We start from the raw sequence: 22492 nt of genomic DNA, 5'->3' as shown, positions 1-22492 counted from the left end.
ATTTGCCAAACTCTTGCTTTTTGATTTATAAACACAAAGAAATATTAAATTTTCGTGACTCCCAAATATTGAAAATGACGCCCAAAAATAGACATTGTGAGTCACCATGACTCCCATCTTTCAAAGTCTGTGTAAAACTCTGATGTAACCTGCTAGGAATGCCGAACTTATTTTGTACTTCATAGTAGTGATTCTTTATCTCGATTAACATTGAATCACGCATGATGACCAATGAACAACTTATAATATCATGTCTCCGACATCTCACAAGGTGTCACCCATTCATTAATGACTATAATTGATGAGATACAAGCTTACAACATGTAAAACATACATTTGGACCTTCTGCAACTAAAGCAACTCTCATCAAAAGATTAAATTGATTCATATGTTAGTTGGGCAACAGATTTGCCCAAAATGTAATGGTCAAATATTGCAGGCATCTTGTTCGCTAATTTACAAGCACACTGTACTTTTGTTGACCTTTTACACAACAGGCTGTTCTGGATGTTTTATTCCTCACCACTTGAAATAGAATCACAAGTTATTGTGATCATTAACTGACAGAGATACCTGCACATGTGCTACTATGTTTATGAATTTCAGTGAGCGAGTGAGTTTAGTTTTACGCCGCACTCAGCAATTTTCCAGCTTTATGGTGGCGGTCTGTAAATAATCGAGTCTGGACCAGACAATCCAGTGATCAACAGTATGAGCATCGATCTGCGCAACTGAAAACCGATGACAAATATGTCAACCCAGTCAGCGAGCCTAACCACCCGAACCCGTTAGTCGCCTCTTACGACAAGCATGGGTTACTGAAGATCAATATTCTAACCCGGACCTTCACGGGTCGTTTATGAATTTCAAGAAATAGCCATTTGCTCATGACTACCAGCAGTCATATTTACCTGTGAATGTATATCTGATTAGGTCAATAACGGTGTACACACATTAACTGCACAAACTGCTGCTGATAATGACAGAGAGAATGACAATATGACCAATGCTGCCTCTTTGCAATTTTTGATCAATCATAGCACATCCACTTGATTTTGGGAGAAAGTTCTTTGTCATTCACCACTCTGGGGAAAACTATTAGCAGAGCTTTTTGCTGACAAACCTTGAAAAATAATGAGGGCTAATCTGGAATTTAAAATCAATAATCAAGGATTAAACATCCATCCATAATCATAGGGAAGCAACTTTCACAGCATATTGCAGCACCTAAGATTATGGGCCACACATTCATCTCACATTCTCCAAATCAAAGGCATCTCATTGACAATCACCTACCCTCGTGTATTCGTAGTTCCTGTGGTCTGATCGACCATGTTCTGTAACCTGATGTCTGTTGGTTGGTAGAACAATCCGATAGATGTACATCCTCAGGCCAATTAAAGCCATTTCAGAGGATGGATGTCCGTGAGCCACCTCTTCCACAAATTTGCGGCGCCAGTACAAGCCATTATGGAAACCAAGGACATGTGGGGAGAAGGACCCATGTTCTATGCCTTCACACAGCAGGTTGTAGATGAAGTCCTGTGTACTGTGGTTTTCCGCGGGGCAAGTCAGCATATAGAAGTTGCGGGTGTGAGTTATGGCAGCTGCGAACTGATGATCTCTTTGCTGTAAGCGTAATCATGGCAATCATAAGTTTCATTGACTTTGCTCGACGTGAAACAAATTTGATGGCGTGGAGGTCTGTCAATGTTACATAATGTCTCAACAGAATTGTTTTATTGGCAAGTAAAAATAACATCCATGGTTCTTGGATGACGACATTCTACATGATGTATGATGCCAACATTACTTCATGATTCAAGGATGCCAACATTCTTCATAATACATGGATGCCAACATGATTCATGGGTGCCAACATAATATGATACTAAATGATATATGGATGCAAACATGCTCTATAATATAAGGCCAACATGATTCATGGATGTCAACATACCACATGATTCATGGATGTCAACAAGAATCATGGATGCCAACATAGTATGATTAGATGCCAACAAGCTACATAATATATGGACTGCCATATATGATAAATGATTTCCAACATAACATACCATATATGATACATGATATCCAACATAACATACCATATATGATACATGATATCCAACATAACATACCATATATGATACATGATTTCCAACATAACATACCATATAAGATACATGATATCCAACATAACATACCACATATGAAACATGATATACAACAACATACCACCTATGAAACATATCCAACATAACATACCATACCATATATGATACATGGTATCCCATATAACATACCATATATGATGCATGATTTCCAACATACCATATAAGATACATGATATCCAACATAACATACCCCATATATGAAACATGATATACAACAACATACCACCTATGAAACATATCCAACATAACATACCATACCATATATGATACATGATATCCCATATAACATACCATATATGATGCATGATTTCCAACATACCATATAAGATACATGATATCCAACATAACATACCCCATATATGAAACATGATATACAACAACATACCACCTATGAAACATATCCAACATAACATACCATACCATATATGATACATGATATCCCATATAACATACCATATATGATGCATGATTTCCAACATACCATATAAGATACATGATATCCAACATAACATACCACATATGAAACATGATATACAACATAACATACAATATATGATACATGATATCCAACATACCATATATGATACATGATATCCAACATACCATATATGAAACATATCAACATAATATACCATACATGAAACATGATATCCAACATAACATATATGATACATGATATCAACATAATATACCATATATGAAACATGATATCCAACATAACATACCATATATGAAACATGATATACAACATAACATACCATAATATGATACATGATATCCAACATAACATACCATATATGATACATTATATCCAACATACCATGTACGATACATGATCAGTCAGAGACGTAACGTGTACGCGGGACGGCCTATCGTCTCTTGTACGCGAGACGAAGCGCTCCGCGGTACTAACTGAAGCGCAAATATATGACTGATGGTTTTCAACACATTTTCAAGGTTTTCAACATACCATACAGTCGAGGATTGCAGGATGGTTCTCCACATTACCGTAGTTCCTCACCAAGGAGGCCAGCTTCTGAATACTTCGACGACCTTCGATACCAAGCGAGTGAAATAGTATCTGCATGAATGGTCCGGTGTAGTCATTGCCTGCAACGATGCTCAGTTCCACAATCTGAGCATGTTCTGTCAACTGAAAATTACACACGAAAAAGGTCCAGGGGTGGAAATAACTTTAAAATTGATAGTGTACTCCGGTATAGTGGCACATGTAAAGTCACTTGCCCTGATATTTTTTCCAGTATACCGACCGTTTTCTTGCTGATTTTTTAAATAAACAACATAATTAACATTGGAAAGTCAACTGGACACCGGTACAGTACAGTGTGATATACAAATTTGCTTGCCCGACAGAAAAAACACTGGACTCGGAGTCCGACGTCGGGCAATGGGTTATTTCCACCCCTGAGGTCAGACTAAGCTTCTTGATAGATAGATAGATAGATAGATAGATAGATAGAAGACACATACAAAACAACAAAAGACACATATACATTAAAACACCCATACATATGTCATATATTACTAAAATACCTAGCAATAACAGCCAATATATGAGGCAAAGATAAATGATGAATAAATACTAATATATTTAAGATTTAGAGCAATAGTGGCGACATTAAAAATTTTGCTAAGGAACAGTTGCACTAAAAGTATATTGATATGACAGTTTGAAACAATTGATAAAGTATTATAAGATGATTTACAAAACATTATAATAATTCATTTAAAACACTGATGTATGCTTGGATGAAAGAATTTCGAGCCCTGTTTGTTCTGAATATTGGCGTGCGCAGTCGTTGGCCAGAAGGAAGAAGTTGAAATTCAGGAAATAGGACATGAGTGCTGTCATCTAAAATTTTACATACTTTTTTTCAATTTGCTGCTTGTTAATAGTGCCGATATCTTGCTTGTTAAGTCCAGAAATTTTACTCGCTGTTTTAACAATTTTGGAAAGTTTACATCAATTTTGAACAGACAGACCGCCATACCAGCAATGTACGTTGAAAACTAAAATACTTTGTATAAAAGATTTATAAAATAACGACAATATGGTTGTGTCGATCTTAAAATAACGAAGACGACGTAAGAAGTATAGCCGCTTTAGTCCTTTCTTGTATATGTAATCAATATTACTGTTCTAGGTGAGTTTAGAATCTATGACTGTGCCAAGATACTTATAAAAAGTTATATTCCTCAACTCTATCCATGGTTTCGTTATCAATGGCAATTGGCAACAGCTCACTTTTACTTTTCCAAAAAATCAAATACCATATCTTTTGTTTTCTTAACATTTAATTTAAGGAAGTTGATTTTACACCAATCAAGAAATTGTGTGATTTCAGAGCGATAATCATTCTCCGCATGCCTTATAAATCCAGCGAGTGCGGCATCATCTGTAAACTTCACAGTTAACCAAACGTAATGGCACTATGTGTTATTCAAAATAACAGTTTTAAAAAATATAAAGGAACTTGACTATCAATGTATTGGGTGGTAAACCATAGTTTCATGAAGAAATCCAGATATGTCGATGTCAGTAACATACAATGAAAATACAGGCTATGTCATCAATGAGTCATGGTTGAGTTTCTGTGAATAACAAAATGTATTTGCTATTGCTGATGACTGAAAAGGGTCACTTTGCATCAGATTCACCTGAATTCAATCAAGGATTTGAGAACATGGTATATTTGCAGTCTGTGACTTCAGCAACTGGTCTGGGTTTGTGGGAATCCAGAGGTTTGATATAAACCAACCACCTGAATATACTACTATTTTTCCTATAAAATCTAAGTAACATTTTACAGTGACATGTCCCCTTTTTCACGAACTTCTCAAACATCTTTCTTATTATATCCCTCCTCTTGAGACAGTCATATTTAATGGTGACCATCGCTACATTCTCACCTCTCATCCCCATGTCACCATAGATACTATATTCCTTACAGCTATTCTTGTTTACAGAGTCTGAATTAAGGTCTTTGAACGGCAAGAGAATTGTTTCAATTATAGTTTTTGCTTGTACAATTACAACAAATACTAGAACTGCAATGTATTACTGGTAAAATGCAATACGCTTTTCAAACGATATGTATTGTAATATTGTTTCTGAGAACCAGTATATTGGGTAAAGAACATATATGTGAATTTATCATGGTATAATTTAATTAAAATCTACACTTTCATTCACAACAGAAGTTTTCCGGCATACTGACTGACTGACTGACTGACTGAATTTGGTTTTACACCGCTTTTAGCAATATTCCAGCAACATCACGGCGGGGGACACCAGAAATAAGCTTCACACATTGTGACCATGTGGGGATTCGAACCCGGGTTTTCGGCGTGACGAGCCAACGCTTTAACCACTAGGCTACCCCACCGCCCTTCCGGCATACTGTAACAATAAAAATTGTATAAAAAAGAAAATAGCATCCCTGACCATGCAACTTAAGTTTGTGATTGCTGTTATCAGAACCATAACATAGATTTTTTGGGCTTATAATGTAGAAAATAGGATTGAAATGTACAATTAGTATCACCTTCAGTCGAAGGCTTAAGTTTCCAATATATTGCAATACGTATCACAATAAGGGATACCTTGATCACAATATATTGCAATACAATTCATTTACTAATAGTAATACACATATCACACTGATTCACTCACCCCAAGGCTCCGTGCAACCTTTTCTGCCTTTAAAACATGACATACAAGTCTGAGAGGTTTTTCTGGCAGAGCCATCGGCCTACCAAGTTGAAGGTCACCATGTACGTCAAACATCTCATTCGAAATCATCGCCCCCTTCCGAAACGCTAAGAAATCTGTATCATTGCTCAGGACAGCCACAGCCTTTGGATTTGTCTCTAGTTCTTGTGCAATGATGTAATCTGCCTCTCCTGAAGGCAGCTGGTGTACAGTACACCCACAAGCTTTCAGGGTATTTGTAAACTGGATCTCTAACAGCACAGGCTTCATTCGAGCCTCACGGTGAAGCTGCTCAACACGAAACACCCCCCCGACACATGTCCATGATCTCTCTCAGTCTCTGAACTTCCTGCATGTGCCGATCCTTCCACGTTTCAAGCTTCTGCTTAGTTCCCTCATATGAACTTCCCTTGGCACCATCCACATAGAACACAAGTTCAATTCCTAAACTTTTTAAATCATTTATGAACTTTGACAGGTAGGAGTCAAGGGTCTGGTATTCACCCCCATCAAACTGGAGGTAAGGGTTGTGACACATGTCTGAGAGACCACGCCACAATTGTTCCAGGATGAAGTATTCAAAGGAGAAAAAGTCGACAAGAATCGTAATTCCATCCCTGTGCCGTGCGACCTCGACCAGGTCGATGGTGTCAGCACATGCAGAGATGTGTTCTCGACAGTACGACAACAGTCCCCGGATCCCCATGTTGGCTTGCTGCTGGCAGGTTCATGCACTACAATGCATGTGTTGCCATACTTGATGAATTGTCTGAAATAAAAAAAACCGAAACGTTACATGTACCAATCTGCCAGAACATAAACCCACATCAACATCTAACTAACTCTGACATCTAGTAGTCTAAATCATGTACTCTGTGTGTTGACAGAATAGGAGCGAAATATATGTGCCATTTTAGATATCTGTGTGCCAATACCGTAAGAGCACGTTCCAGGGCATTTGACCATGAATCCTGAAACCTTTTCTGCATGTTCTTTGCATTAGCATCATGTTCTGTGCTACATGTTATTATGTCTTACTTCCTCATATTGTCTAATATGGAAGGAAAACTTTACATGTATCCATTTTCTATGTCCTTAGGGTTGAACCTTGAAAGTTCCGCGCTTGAATTGATCTTCAGCAACCCATGCTTGTCGTAAGAGGCGACAAACGGGATCGGGTGGTCGGGCTCGCTGACTTGACTGATAAATATCATCGTATCCAAATTGCGCAGATCGCAACAGCTCATGCAGTTGATTACTGGATTGTCTGGTTCAGACGCTAGTATTTACAGACCATATAGCTGGGGTGATGCCAAGTGTTAAACAACAACCAACCAACCAACCCCTGCTGTGATATTGCTGTTATATTGTTACGCTGACTTGTCATCGTATCCATTTGTGTAGATCAATGCTCATGTTGTTGATTGTCTTGTCCAGACTCGATTATTTACAGACCACAGCGAAATAGCTCGGACAATGCTGAGTGCTGTGTTAAACAACAAACAAATCAAAACCTTAGCATTATCTTGAGTATCTGTCTGGAGAGTAAAAAGTTGGTACCTTGATCCCCAGCTGCACCATACAAAATAGTACATGTTGTCACCCTGCCTGGCACTTACATAAAGCGCCTTTAGCAAAATTCCAACAATATCACGGTGTGGGAACACCAGAAAAGGGCTTTACATATTGTACCCATGTAATGGGAATCAAAACCAGGCCCTCAGCGTGACAAACGAATGCTTAAACCATTAGGCTACCCCACAGCCCACAGCCCTAAGATAAAACAAGAACTGATAAGCTAATAGTCAGTGTACTGTATCTGAATGAGGTATCCATATTAAACCGTGCCATGGTATCTCAGTAGACCAACACCAAAAAATGAAATGTATAAAACCTAGCGCAAATTGAGGATCTGGACAATTCATACCCACAGAGATTCTAACACAAATATTTTGGGCAGACTCATACCCAAATGTTGAACAACCCTTACTTCATGCCTTAGCAACTGCGTGACTCACACCCGGAAAAGTTTTACATATGACAATATGTATGATTTGAAGTGATTGTTTGTATTTTAAATAGCATCAATGACCACATGAAATTATCTGCAAAAATCCATAAACAATGACGGAAAATGATCCGGTGGCCCCGTCCAATCACTATGTAAACAAACTTCTTATTACTCTGACCAACTTCCAAACCAACTGGCTACCGAATAGTTATCACCATATTTTAGCATTTTTAACAAATTTTTTCTGCCGTTTGTTAAATTAATGAAACAAAATTAATCATGATACTTAATTAGCTATTCATCGATGTGTCCAGTCTGTTCGATGCCACAAATCATGTTTTTACATACCTCGGCGGAAGGGAATCATGGCAGTATAAATAGATGTTTTCTCACAACTAACTGTAACAGTTATCGCCATTTAGGATTTCTCATGTCATTCACGAAATAATATATATATTCATATCATACATTAACCTCGAATAATTGATTGTGTGACTATTTGAGTGTTTCTTGTACAGTAGATTGATAGGGAATGAAACAATTAATGACTTGTGAACTTGAACTTGCTACTATTATATAGGTCGTGGGACATCATACCCCCATCCCCACCCCCACCCCCGACTAAATTAAAAAATTGTCATAGGGTTCGAAACTTGACCTTTAATTTTTCTCTGACGTTACTACCGTGAACAATTTTCTTTTGCTGTCCTTTATTGTTGTCAAATACCGTGGGGGAAAAAATGACAGAATTGTAATTGACCTGAACTGTGCACATGTGATACTGATGTATTGGCGATAACAGTTATATCCCAACATTCCACTTAAAGAAAAAAATACCAGAATTGTAATTGACCGGAATTGTGCATGTGTGATACTGATGTATTGGCGATAACAGTTATATCCCCAAACTTCCACATACCAATACTACCACACACTGTTAAAACAACAACTCCTCATCACCCCTTTCTAGGTAATAGGATAGTCCAGGAAGTGCACTGGACTGAAACAACAGATAATGTAATTTTCTGACTAAAATTGATATTTTATACTTATCCTGACTCATGCTAATTATGCTAGCCTCTTCTTCTTGCGAATGATAGTGGAACACTTGAAATGCCTTGAAGTTCCCTTTAAAAATGAAGACGTAAAATCACTCACCCAAGAGTAGCGTCCCTTTCCTCCCTTTGGCGCTCTGATGGTCACTCTCTCGGTATGTAAACCCGACACCGGGATTAACAGAGAAATCCAGAGTGCCATAAGTGGGGAGGTTGGGAGGGCTAACCTCATGAGTCAGGATAAGTATAAAATATCAACTTTAGTCAGAAAATTACATATTTTTCCTTATCCTGACTCATGCTAATTATGCTTGCAGAATCTGTCGGAAACGGTGGTGGGTCCAGCCACGTTCTGGATTCACTGGTAGTAGATTTACGTCCTGTATTACCCCCCCTTGGGAACTTATGACGGCACTGTTGAAGATTCTTTCAACTTCTCTCTGATGAGTCGGGGGGACCACAACTTGTCAGATTTCTTCCTGACATTTTCGTGTGGAGTTTAGATATACTAATATTCCATTAGTTATCTATTGCAACTCCATCTCTTGATGCACGCATCAAGTGGAGATGCGACCCTTCTTCATGTACGAGTATTTCCTATACAAGGACAGGGTCTATCACTCATGCTAGTCTGTCCTAGACGTGTGCATGGACTTATAGCCATTGCTCTCCAGAGTGTTGGTTTTCACAAGTCACGTGATAAAAGGGGTGAGATTTACTCAGCGCCTTTGTTGAACCGTTAGGTTTTGTGCTACAACAAGTGGCCTAAACTGGTGAATGCCTGAGACGTCTTCAGTGGCAGTGTCTCTGAGGTAGTGGTTGGCAAACACTGTGTTCGATCTCCAAAAGCAGCCCTCCATTATAGTTGTAATCGAGCAGTTTCCATGCAGAGCAAGTGTTCACGCCAGGGCTCTGACTTCATGTGGATTGGAGACTCGTGGAGGCTCAAGTCCTGCTGCTTTATAGGCCCTTAGTATAACGTGCGTTTGTTGAAAAAAATATGAATGACCAAAAAAACACTCAGACTATTTGAATCTCTCACCGCCAATTGCATGATTCTTATTAAAAACTCCATAATAGGCAGCAAAATCCTTTTAGCTATGTTCTTTGTACTTTCAATATGACGATATATATTTTTCATGATTCTTTAGACAATAACATAATGCCATAAGGATTTAAGTGCTCGGGATGATATTCATCAAAGCACCGCGCTCATTTACGCGCGTTTTGATTGGTTTGTCGTATTTTCGCACATAACAAGCATCGGGAGGGGGACGAGTCTTCTTGGAGTTTACGGAAAGGGGTGAGTGGTGACGAATGAATCAAACAGGGTTTAAAGTAGTTCTGCTGATGTTCATGCGCCAATATGAAATCGTTCCAGAGGGGCATGAGTCGCTATTCGGCTTGTCCCGGAATAACACGAGTGGGTCACGAATGAGCATTAGATATGCATCAGAATAAGGATACACGTGACAATGAATGAATGAGTGAGTGAGTAAGAGACTGGGCAAACGCCAATTTGGACAGTTGTCAGTAACGCCACGGTGTGGCGGTGAGAGTGAGTTTAGTTTTACGCCGCTTTTAGCAATATACTGGGCAATATCACGTTGGGGGACACCAGAAATAGGTTTCACATAGTGTGCCAATGTGGGGAATCGAACCCGCGTCTTCGAAGTGACGATCGAACACTTTAACCACTAGGCTACCCCACCGACCCTGTGATAGCATTACGTGGGGTGAAACTCAAGTCACGTTGGTCTTAGTGGAACCATTGGTCACACGTTCTGTAGAACGCTCAATACAAAGACACTGCGATTTGAACCTCAAAGACGACATGGTGTATTGCCGCCTGTTATCAATCCAAACCCGTGAAGGTTCAGGTTAGAACTGGTCTTCAGTAACCCATGCTTGTCTTTAGAGGCGACTAACGGGATCGGGTGGTCGGGCACGCTGACTTGACTGATAAATGTCATCGTATCCAAATTGCACAGATCGCAACAGCTCATGCTGTTGATTACTGGATTGTCTGGTCCAGACTCGAGTATTTACAGACCATTCGGCTGGGTTAATGCCAAGTGTTAAACAACAACCAACCAACCAACCCCTGCTGTGATATTGCTGTTATATTGTTACAAGCGGCATAAGCCACAACTCTCTCACTTACTAACTTACATCATCAATAGTGTTACTCCTTGAATGATTTAATCTGTTAATACAGTGTCTTATATATCTGATAATAATGGCGTAAGCTTAAAAAAGTCACTTCTCCATCCAACTGTTTATATCGGGTAATTATCATAATCAGAACTGTTTCACCTGCTTTTTACTTTATCCATTATACAGAAAAGTACACAACTAGCGTGTTTGGATTATTTCCCCAAAAATGGACAACGGCGCGGTCGTAAATATCTTGAAACGTATTTTTAAAAACACCACCACAGATATCGTACCCAACTGCAACTCTGCCAGCGCCCAACGTGTACGATTTCAGTCGACGTTGACGGGTTCATGACATACCCCGAAATGTTCGATAAGCCCGGATGCTCACAGCACGCAGTCGTCTCATTAGACAAACGCTTAGTCTCTGAATATATATAATTTTAAGAGTGAAATATAAACCCATTTAAAATGAAAAGGAGCCACGGTAAGGTGGGACGTTCAGAATGTAGACTTGCTTCATTGTTTAGGACTTGATATAGCATGGTAGAAGGTAAAATACCATGGTTCAGGACTGTGAGACAGACTTTCGTCTCATCAATGTGTTTCTGCTGATGCGGTGACCCAAGGCTGTTGATGATGTCACTGTGTGCATCCGGTTGATCAGGAGATGGTCATCTTGCGCGGTCATCAATTTTTGGTCTTCCACTTAGATGCCTGGGCATTCAGTTTGTTGCGTCTCATCAGTTTGATGGATCGGCAATATGACTGCACCATTCGAAAGGCTCGTTCTCGCTCGTCTGCTGATAATCTTGGAAATCAACTGTGTTTCATACCGGAGCGGTGCACAGAGCAGTGATTGAGTATGGCTTTTTACGCCGCTTTAAGCAATATTTGAGCAATATCACGACGGGGGGACACCAGAAATGAGCTCTACACACTGTGCCTATGTGGGGAATCAAAACAATGTGACGTGACGTGCCAACGTTTTGAACCACTTTGCGAACGCAGAGAACCGGAGAATAACATGCACATGCGATTCATGCGAAAATCACGATTTTGTACTCACACCTCTGAATGGATGTGTTGTGGTGGTGTGTGTGCGTGTGCGTGTGCGTGTGTGTGTGTGTGTGTTTTCAATACGAACACAATGTTTATGATTTGTAAGCAACAATCAAAACACTTTATAAAATGTTTACTTTGTTTGGGGGGAAATAATTCCAAAACATCAGGCCTATGCTTTCTTTTGTACATCGGTTAATGTATTTTATACTGACTATTTCAGCTACCTCTACTGTGATGAAGTACTCATTGACATGGACAACGTGTTTTCTGTCCTTTACTGCTGCAAGAAGTACAACGTCCAGTCTCTGTTGACCAAGTGCGTGGACTTCGTCAAGGACATGATGTCTGTCGACAACGTGTGTCCCTTGTTCGAACAAGCTCGCTTCTTTGGCGAGAAGCAGTTGTACAAGAGTTGTCTCTCTTTCATTCACCAAAAGGGGATGGCAGTGTTGCAAACAACCGGATTCATTCAGCTCTCGCGCGCATACGTTTTTGACGTCATTTCCTCCGACTCTTTGGCTTGTGAGGAAAGCTTCGTCTTCGAGGCTATGCTTCGCTGGGCAGAGGCGGAATGTAAACCTCAACACAAACCTGTACACGATTCGAATTTGAGGGAAATTCTTGGTGAACTGCTGTTCCAAATTCGGTTCAGTCTGCTTAACATGTGGTATTATTCTTCAAAGGTTTCTACTCGCAAGATACTGACAGATGCTGAAAAGCTGTTCCTTTTTCAGGCAATGTCAGGCACAGCAGTAGACACAATGAAGTTTAATTGTGAAAAGCGAACGAAATATGGAGAGTTTTATTGCTATTACAGATAAAAATGTTTATATTATTCCAGAAAGTTTGTGAAACTGCATCCAGTAATATTGAACTTGGTGAATGGAATGTGGACGTTTTGCACTTTCGACAGAGACATTAGGATACACTGATGTTTATCTTACTTCACATATAAATGTCGCTTTCTGATTGGCTGAGCGCTCTTCTATTATTTTCAATGTACCCCGCTTACAAGCGAGTAACATTTCAATTTACCCCGCTGTCAATGCAAACTCATTCTGTACTTCGTGGTAGTAATTATTTTTCTCGAATAACATTGAATCACGTATAATGTACGGAAATTACCGATGTTTTGCGAATGCCAATCGATGGAAGGGAGATAACTCTAAATCTGTTTTTCTTGTCAAACAATTCAAAATTAACATTAAGGTGTTCGGTAAGATAAATACGTGAACAACTTATAATGTCCCCGCAGTTGGCTTATTATGAAAAGAGGATGAAATGTATGTTTTAAATGTATGTGCTGCGTATACCTCTGGTGGAGACAGTATACATCTATTTTAGAAATAATGAAGTTTAATGATAAAAGGCGAACGGACCATTTTCCGTATTTACATTGTATAAAAAAAAGAAAATTTCACTGTGGACAAAGACTGGTTGTAGGTGTTTTCGGGAAATACTGTCTTACTTGTTTAGTTGGTTTTCTCTCGCTGATCATGTCCTGTATATTTCGACAATGCAGGCATATGTCAGGGAAGAGCCGATAATCGAGCCCATGTCTTCATCAGATGTCATTAAACATTTCCCAAATAATTTTAATGCTGCCATAGCGACTAATTCAGGACAGCAATCGTCCAAATATTTCCAAAGGCCAGAAACTGTGTCAAAGACATGCAAGACTAAATTGCAATCATTTATATAGGGCTAATCTCCATACTCTTCATCACCACCACATTGTACATTGACTTGTCAGTCAACCCGTGTCACGCTCTGATTAATTACTGTGTATCACATTTATAACCTTATTTAGTTCAAGGCAATGCTAATGTCTGTCCATTGTTGTCTGTTCGCCTGTCCAATAAGAAAGTAAGATTGTTTATGGAAAACAACTTCTTTTATTATATATAAACAATCTTACTTTCTTATTAGTCACCAACTTCTAAATGCCAATCAAACAGATCATCCGCCTGTCCATTGTTGTCCAGAATTATATATATGTTCCCATTTATAACCAAATTACAGACAGGTCACACAAAATTAAATTCCCATCTACATACAATTTGAAAAAACCCACCAAACAGACAAATGCACACACTGCAACGAAACAGAAACGCCCGAACACATCGTACTACTCTCATACAACACAACACAGAATGGTGCTCCAGAGTTTGCTGGACACTAACACACCATTAACACTACAAACACCCTGAGCAGATTGAATAACACACAAATCTTCAAAGTCTTAGGTATATTTCTTATCAAAACGGGCCTTCTAGGTCAGACATAATCTCACATAACCAACTCGTCCTAACATGAAAAAAGCACACAAACATAAAACCAACAAAACAAGCACCAATCAAACCTTCCCGTAGTTCATCCCCCTACCACTTCCGGCAAAAGTCCAAATTCTAAATTCATTTAAAATTAATTATACAACCCTAACGCCCCGTTCAGGTTGCCATATCTTTCGGTCAGATCACCCCTCTTCCGATCAGACACTGGCCTGGCGGGCCCAAGTGTGAAACACGCATTATGTCAGTGATATAAACACTTTCGTAACCATTGTAACAGTGACAGTACACAAACACTACATGATCTCTATTTATACCTTGTCAATAGTATAAACACTCCGAATTGTACCACTAAAAAGTCTTACTGTGCCTAATTTACAAGAATACTACATATGAATGTGCCCAATGTGTATGTACATGTCTGTGTCGGTATTTCTTTACCAATATATAAACAATTACAACTGACACATTAATTGTCGGCTTTTATCTTCAAATTGTGCTGCTCAGAGATGTAAATTGCAAATGTCTGTATTTTGGGCTTGTGGCATCTTTTTAGAATAAACTGTGTGTCTGTCCTCTGTGTACACTGTTTATCCTTTAGGAACGTGGTACGTAAAATTATTCTATCCGTGTGTTTCAATATTGTGCCGCACTGCTGCCTCATAGGTATAATTCCACCCGATCCAGGAAATATTACCTACTACTAGCAGGTCTTTGTTAGCAACTGTTAGCTGCTACTAGCAGTTACAAAGACAGCCCTTCCGCCCCTGGAGACTAACAATTACTGCTAACAGACACTACATGAAATATTATGACCATATTAGGCATCGTTATATTTCGCATCCAAAGCACGCCATATTGGGCCGAGGAAACACACAGTAGGTTGTGTAGTTTATTTAACCGTAGTTTACAAATCATGAAGCACAGTGCCTTATCGAGTTTGATTTTGCGTGTGTACATGTGATATTTGCGTTTCCAACTGGTTTACTTTATATTATTTACGGATTACAAAGGTACCGTGTGTATCTAAAATTTGCAGTTGTCTAATGAATGTTTTCACTTTTCAAGTGTGCTCTTTATTATCTTCTCTACTCTTTGCCATACATCAACTGTCCACCAACTAATATTGGTGTATGTATCTAGGCTACATTAAATTTTAACTGTATAATTAAAAGTGGGGAAAATAGGTGAAAAATGGTAACCCCTCTCGTTTTTTAAAATTTGTTTCGTTCTTTTATCATTTCGAAATATACACCTAACACGTCACAATTTAATTCTGGACTCACAAAAGTCCAGAAACTCTCTGCACTGTGGGCACTTTCTGACAAGGGATTTGACCAAATTAAACATGCAGTGGTTATGAATATATGCCAAGGATGAAAAAATGAAAAAAAAATCTTTCGAAAACTTTAAATTTAAACTCGCTCGCCCATGGGCAGGCCCATGGGCGAACAGTGGCCCATGGGCCGGCCCATGGGCGAGATTGTTTAATTTCGATCAGAATTCATGTTTTGGAGGTTGTAAATGAATGAGTGTATGTTTGTAAGCATCATGAAACAAATTTCAACTCATTTTGACTTAATTCGACTAATTTAGAGCGATATTAAAAAATCTCGCCCATGGGCGAAAAACATTTTGGCCCATGGGCGAGAATATTGACTTTTATTCAAAATATATGTTTTTCCATGTTTTGGAGGTTGTAAATGAATGAATGTATGTTTATAAGTACCTTGAAACAAAATTCAACTCATATTGACTTAATTCGACTAACTTAGATGGATGCTAAAAAATCTCGCCCATGGGCGGAACACATTTTGGCCCATGGGCGAGAATATTGACTTTTACTCAAATACATGATTTTCCATGTTTTGGAGGTTGTAAATGAATGAGTGTATGTTTATAAGTACCATGAAACAAAATTCAACTCATATTGACTTAATTCGACTAACTTAGAGCGATATTAAAAAATCTCGCCCATGGGCGAAACACATTTTGGCCCATGGGCGAGAATAATGACTTTTATTCAAAATATGTGTTTTTCCATGTTTTGGAGGTTGCAAATGAATGAGTGTATGTTTATAAGTACCATGAAACAAAATTCAACTCATATTGACTTAATTCGACGAACTTAGAACGATATTAAAAAATCTCGCCCATCGGCGAAAAATAGGTTGGCCCATGGGCGAGAATATTTACTTTTACTCAAAATATGTGTTTTTCCATGTTTTGGAGGTTGTAAATGAATGAGTGTATGTTTGTAAGCATCATGACACAAATTTCAACTCATTTTGACTTAATTCGACTAATTTAGAGCGATATTAATAAATCTCGCCCATGGGCGAAAAACATTTTGGCCTATGGGCGAGAATATTGACTTTTACTCAAAATATATGTTTTTCCATGTTTTGGAAGTTGCAAATGAATGAATGTATGTTTATAAGTATCATGAAACAAAATTCAACTCATATTGACTTAATTCGACTAACTTAGAGCGATATTAAGAAATCTCGCCCATGGGCGAAAAACAGTTTGGCCCATGGGCGAGAATATTGACTTTTATTCAAAATATGTGTTTTTCCATGTTTTGGAGGTTGTAAATGAATGGGTGTATGTTTATAAGTACCATGAAACAAAATTCAACTCATATTGACTTAATTCGACTAACTTAGAACGATATTAAAAAATCTCGCCCATGGGCGAAAAACATTTTGGCCTATGGGCGAGAATATTGACTTTTACTCAAAATATATGTTTTTCCATGTTTTGGAAGTTGCAAATGAATGAATGTATGTTTATAAGTATCATGAAACAAAATTCAACTCATATTGACTTAATTCGACTAACTTAGAGCGATATTAAGAAATCTCGCCCATGGGCGAAAAATAGGTTGGCCCACTGGCGAGAATAATTACTTTTACTCAAAATATATGTTTTCCATGTTTTTGGGGTATGGTGGTTTATCCCTTATTATAAACATATTAATTATTACTTTAGCTCTCACCTACCTCATCATATGTAGTCACTAGGCACTTAAAACATTAGAAGTAATGCCATGAAATGTGGCTCGTCAATGGTATGCGTGTACGAACAGATAATATCAAAACATACACGTCAGAACAGTCTTGTCAATCCTATTGACATTTGCCAATAACCACTTCCAAATAAAATAAATAGTCCATGCTGCTTCAGAACAAATAAAGGTCAATTAGGGAGCCCAACTGGGTAATTAAGGAGAGAAGTCAATACACTGTAACTTCCTGCCCAGGACGTCACACGTCACCACTCGGGAGCGAAGGGCCTTGTCAAACCTCCTCACAAAGGAAACAAAAAGCATCAAAACTGTGTTTTTATTCTACGTGACACTCGGTATGTCGTCATAGTATTCATTGTTGAATAACTTCTATCGTGGGCAACCCCACACTTGCGAGGTGTACCTACCCAGGTTCGCACGTTTCGTTTTAATATTTTGTGATCAATTATTTTGTAATTCCCGTCTGCCCGTCACGGCTATTCTTCGCCCGAGGTTTAAGGGAGTGAGTCTATTATATTAATTGTATTTTTATTGTGTCGTTTAACGAGCTGGACACGAAGTGCTGTTATCAAGAATGTTATCATATATTAGTGGGATGCATTGATAGTAATGAAAACTAATAAGAAGATAGTGTACCTCAACATACAAACCTATCCCGATAGCTCTCATCGTCACTCTCATGTCAATCCATTGTGACTGTTGCAGTCCTCCTGTACATCCTGTATATATAAGCAAGTTGGGTTTTTTTATTTAGGATTTATTATTGCTAAACACACATTTAACCGAGATGAAGAAGGGGGTCTCAAATTCCATGTATGCTTTTGCTCTCATAAGTTAGACATCCCATTTGTCAGACACGCCAATTATCAGACAACTTTGGATCAGATTGATTAATGACGCGATTGTCACGTGATGATTTGTTTCAGTTTCATTTATTTAAGTAACCCTTATCATTCCTGTGGTTACATGTCATTATTTTCAACTTTTCATTGTCATTTCTATTCATAGTTTTAATAATTGAATAATTGAATTCGGTATTTAACTCCACATACACATGGATATAGTCAATGAAAATACCTAGCTATCAAGGTTCAAGGTCTTCCTTTTGGTCCATGTACATCACAAGTTATTACAGGTGACCTACTCGTGTACTGTATAGTCTATTGAAATGTTCTCGGAATGTTTGCTACTCAGGTAAAGGTTATGCACTGAAAAAAAGATGCATTCAAAACAAGCAAATTATATAAACTAATTACAGACATTTACAGCGAGACACTTTGTTAAAAAATTGACCCTATCTAACAGACGACCAAAATATGTGAGTTAGTTTTGGTTCGATTCCCCGCATGAGTACAATGTGTGAAACCCATTTCTGGTGTGATTATTTCTAAAAGCGGCGTAAAACCATACTCACTCCCTCACTCACTTTCCACGTACTTAGCCTTGTAGCTACGGGATGTAAGTAATACACCAGCATTTGTAATGGAGTCGTGGTCAACTCAGTGTCAAGGCATTTCTCTATACATTAAAACTTACCTTAACTCAGAGCCAGTTAACACACGTCTGTAATGAAACTTTCACCACAGCCACTATACTCATCGACTGAAATAAACATAAACCAAATACTGAGAATAGTAAATACGTCATTATTGTGGAATCGAAACAAAGACCTAATTCTATGAAACGTACGTGTGTTATCAGAAGTGCACGCGATTAAGCTAGTCTAAACCTTAGTCTCTAAAAACATGTTATTTTGGTAGCAACAAATCACACCATTTAAACTGAGAAGCAGCCACAGTAAATGGGAGATTTAGAGCACGTGGAAAATCGGGAGTTGATTTATTAAGGGCTACAGGGCTTATACATAAAGGCTTGATGGTAGGGGTTGGGGACTGTGAGACAGGCTAGTGCGTAACACTTGTAGGACACATAGATAGCGCACTGCAGTGGGCCGGCTTGATTATCTTTCTATTTTATGAGCTGACAAAACCAAGTGGGTGATCAATAGATACGAGCTGTCACGATCATGCATTGTGCGAAATGAGCTGACGCCTTTTCTGTTACTTCGTGTTATCTTTTCAATACTTCTTATTTAAAGGTGGGGTTGTCAGAGGCATTCAGGACAGGGTCAGCAAAGAATGACAGCATCTAGGGGTGTTTTATTTTTTTTAAAAACAAAACAAATAACCCATATGTTCTTGAAGCTTCCAGAAAACACCCGATCTAGTTGCTAACAAAAATGTGCTAGTTCCGGTAATACTTCCTGGATCGGGTGCATGAACAATATTTAAAAGGACACGAGGAAGAAAATAAAACACATCACAAAAATGTGGAGGGCATTATTGTCAGATTATCAGAATATAAATAACTAATTCAGAGACACCACCAAGCGAATATCAAAAACAAAATATGTCTATGCTGGCGTTGCTTTATACTGGATATTCCGTTTAATAAATATGTTGGTCAGAACAACACTACTTTACTGTCAATATATAATACCTCACAATCAGTAAATAAATCTCACTGTCACTATATACTACCTCACTATCACTATATACTACCTCACTATCACTTTATACCACCCCACTATCAGTATATACTACCTCACTATAAGTATACACTACCTCACCATCACTATATACCACCTCACTATCAGTATATACTGTCTTACATTCAGTAAATAAACCTCACTAACCGAGAAAGTGGTCCATGTAAGCGAGGAAGTGGTCCATGTAACCGAGAAAGTGGTCCATGTAACCATGGAAGAGGTCCATATATTCAACGAAGTGGTCCATGTAACCGAGAAAGTGGTGCATGTAAGCTAGGAAGCAGTCCATATAACCTTGGAAGTGGTCTGTGTAAGCTGGGAAGTGCTCCATGTAACCAAGGAAGTGGTCCATGTAACCTAGGAAGTGGTCCATGTAACCGGGGAAAGAGGTCAATGTAACCGAGGAAGTGGTCCATGTAACCAAAGAAGTGGTCCATGTAACCAAGGAGGTAATCCATGTGACCAAGGAAGTGGCCCATATAACCGAGAAAGTGGTCCATTTAACCTAGGAAGTAGTCCATGTAAGCTAGGAAGTGGTCCGTGTAATTTAAGAAGTGGTCCATGTAACCAAGGAAGTGGTCCATGTAACTAAGAAAGTGGTCCATGTAACCATGGAAATGGTCCATATATTCAATTTAGTGATCCATGTAACCTAGGAAACGGTCCATGTAACCTTGGAAGTGGTCTGTGTAACCTAGGAAGCGGTCCATGTAACCTTGGAAGTGGTCTGTGTAACCTAAGAAGTGGTCCATGTAACCGAGGAAGTGCTCCATGTAACCAAGGAAGTGGTCCATGTAACCGAGGAAGTGATCCATGTAACCAAGGAAGTGGTCCATGTAGCCTAGGAAGTGGTCTGTGTAACCTAGAAAGTGGTCCATGTAACCAAGGAAGTGGTCCGTGTAACCGAGAAAGTGGTCAATGTAACCAAGGAAGTGGTCCATGTAGCCTAGGAAGTGGTCTGTGTAACCTATGAAGTGGTCCATGTAACCAAGGAAGTGGTCCTGTAACCTAGGAAGTGGTCCATGTAGCTCAGGAAGTGGTCCATGTAACCAAGGAAGTGGTCCGTATAACCTAGGAAGTGGTCCATGTAACTAAGGAAGTGGTCAGTGAATGACAATTTTTTTTCACAAAAATGCCTCTGATCACACAGCAGTTAATGGGTACCCAGTAGCATCAGATGTTAAGGTGACTATTGGGACCTTGTAGTGCATCACAAGACAGATAATGTATAGTATATACCCTTATGGATGGACTTGGCTCTCCACAATTCACATTAGTATTAGGTATATATGTATTAGGTATGTGGGGCGCGGTGGGCGAGCTGGATGAAACATCAGGCTAGTGATCCAGCGAGCTTAAGGTGACGGGATCGAGCCCACCTGTGACCGGGTGTAAAAACCTTGGAGTCAACTTTGTGTGCAGACACTTTCCGTGTTGTCACAGCCCCTAGTGTACAGTACACAACCCTGTGCACTTAAAAGAACCCATGAATACGTTGGTATATGAAGAGATGGTGGCCACATGAATACGTGCAAACACCTAGTTACGGGTACAGCTTGGACAAAGTACTGTGACTATGTGTCCCCGTCCACCCAGCTGTGAATGGGTACATCGTTAGGATGAGAAGCCACAATAAACTCGGTGCGCCTAGAGGCAGCAAGAGTTGTATACTCCCAAGGGAGTTGAGATTGACATCCAAAGATCGTGGAACAAAATACCAGCGCCTCGAGCAAGCACTAAGGATGGATAAATGTATATTACTTTAACAAACATGTAAACACAGGAATGATAAGGGTTACTTAAATAAATGAAACTGAAACAAATCATCACGTGACAATCGCGTCATTAATCAATCTGATTGGCTAATACAAGCTAACAAATTACCATCCAGTAATTGGACCTCTCCTGCAAAAATATACGGAGAAACCACAAAGCAACATATTCTTTCATTTCATTTGTTTCAAGCTGTCAGGAAAATATACCTTAAGGTTGAATTTTCAATGACACATGTCTGCAGAGTTAAAAGAACCCACTAATGCCTTAGTATATGACCAGATGGTGGCCACATGAATACGTGCAAACACCAGCAACGTGCAGTGAACTTGGACAAAATACTGTGACTATGTGTCCCAGTCCACCCAGCCTAGAGGCAGCAAGAGTTGTATACCAGGAAAACAATACCAGCACCTAGAGCAAGCACTAGTTGCGTGGATTCGTGCGCTATATAAATATCCTATAATATAATAATTTTATAAAGCTGAAGATTGATCAGGACCAAGCATTTGGAGACATCATAACCACACGCTTTCTACCAATGCCTTTGGGCTATGACCTTTCCATTAAAAGGGCCCTTCAGAAGAAAACCATGGAAGACTGGACAATATATGATGTTAACAAACTTTCTGTAGTAGACATTAAAAA

The 22492-nt window shown here is 39.0% G+C and overlaps 1 protein-coding gene across 2 annotated transcripts in view; it reads right to left on the bottom strand.

Annotated features, from left to right (window-relative positions):
- Positions 1 to 22492, bottom strand: part of LOC124280291 — a 59742-nt gene that overhangs the window by 18929 nt on the left and 18321 nt on the right. Inside the window, exons 1-4 of one of the 2 annotated variants that reach the window (XM_046716195.1) lie at positions 19060 to 19176; positions 5875 to 6682; positions 3151 to 3333; positions 1297 to 1629 (exon numbers count right to left, since the gene is read on the bottom strand). In XM_046716195.1, the coding sequence (XP_046572151.1) occupies positions 1297 to 1629; positions 3151 to 3333; positions 5875 to 6183 (825 nt within the window). In that variant the 5' untranslated portion in view covers positions 6184 to 6682; positions 19060 to 19176. Of the gene's footprint in view, positions 1 to 1296; positions 1630 to 3150; positions 3334 to 5874; positions 6683 to 19059; positions 19177 to 22492 lie in introns of those variants that run through there. The other variant, XM_046716205.1, reaches the window with a different exon arrangement.

Source organism: Haliotis rubra, unplaced genomic scaffold (genome assembly GCF_003918875.1).
Source record: "Haliotis rubra isolate DU_JTF1 unplaced genomic scaffold, ASM391887v1 Scf1076, whole genome shotgun sequence".
NCBI classification, from domain to species: domain Eukaryota; kingdom Metazoa; phylum Mollusca; class Gastropoda; order Lepetellida; family Haliotidae; genus Haliotis; species Haliotis rubra.
Note: the sequence above shows the minus strand (reverse complement) of the source record. Positions and strands in the feature narration are given on the sequence as shown.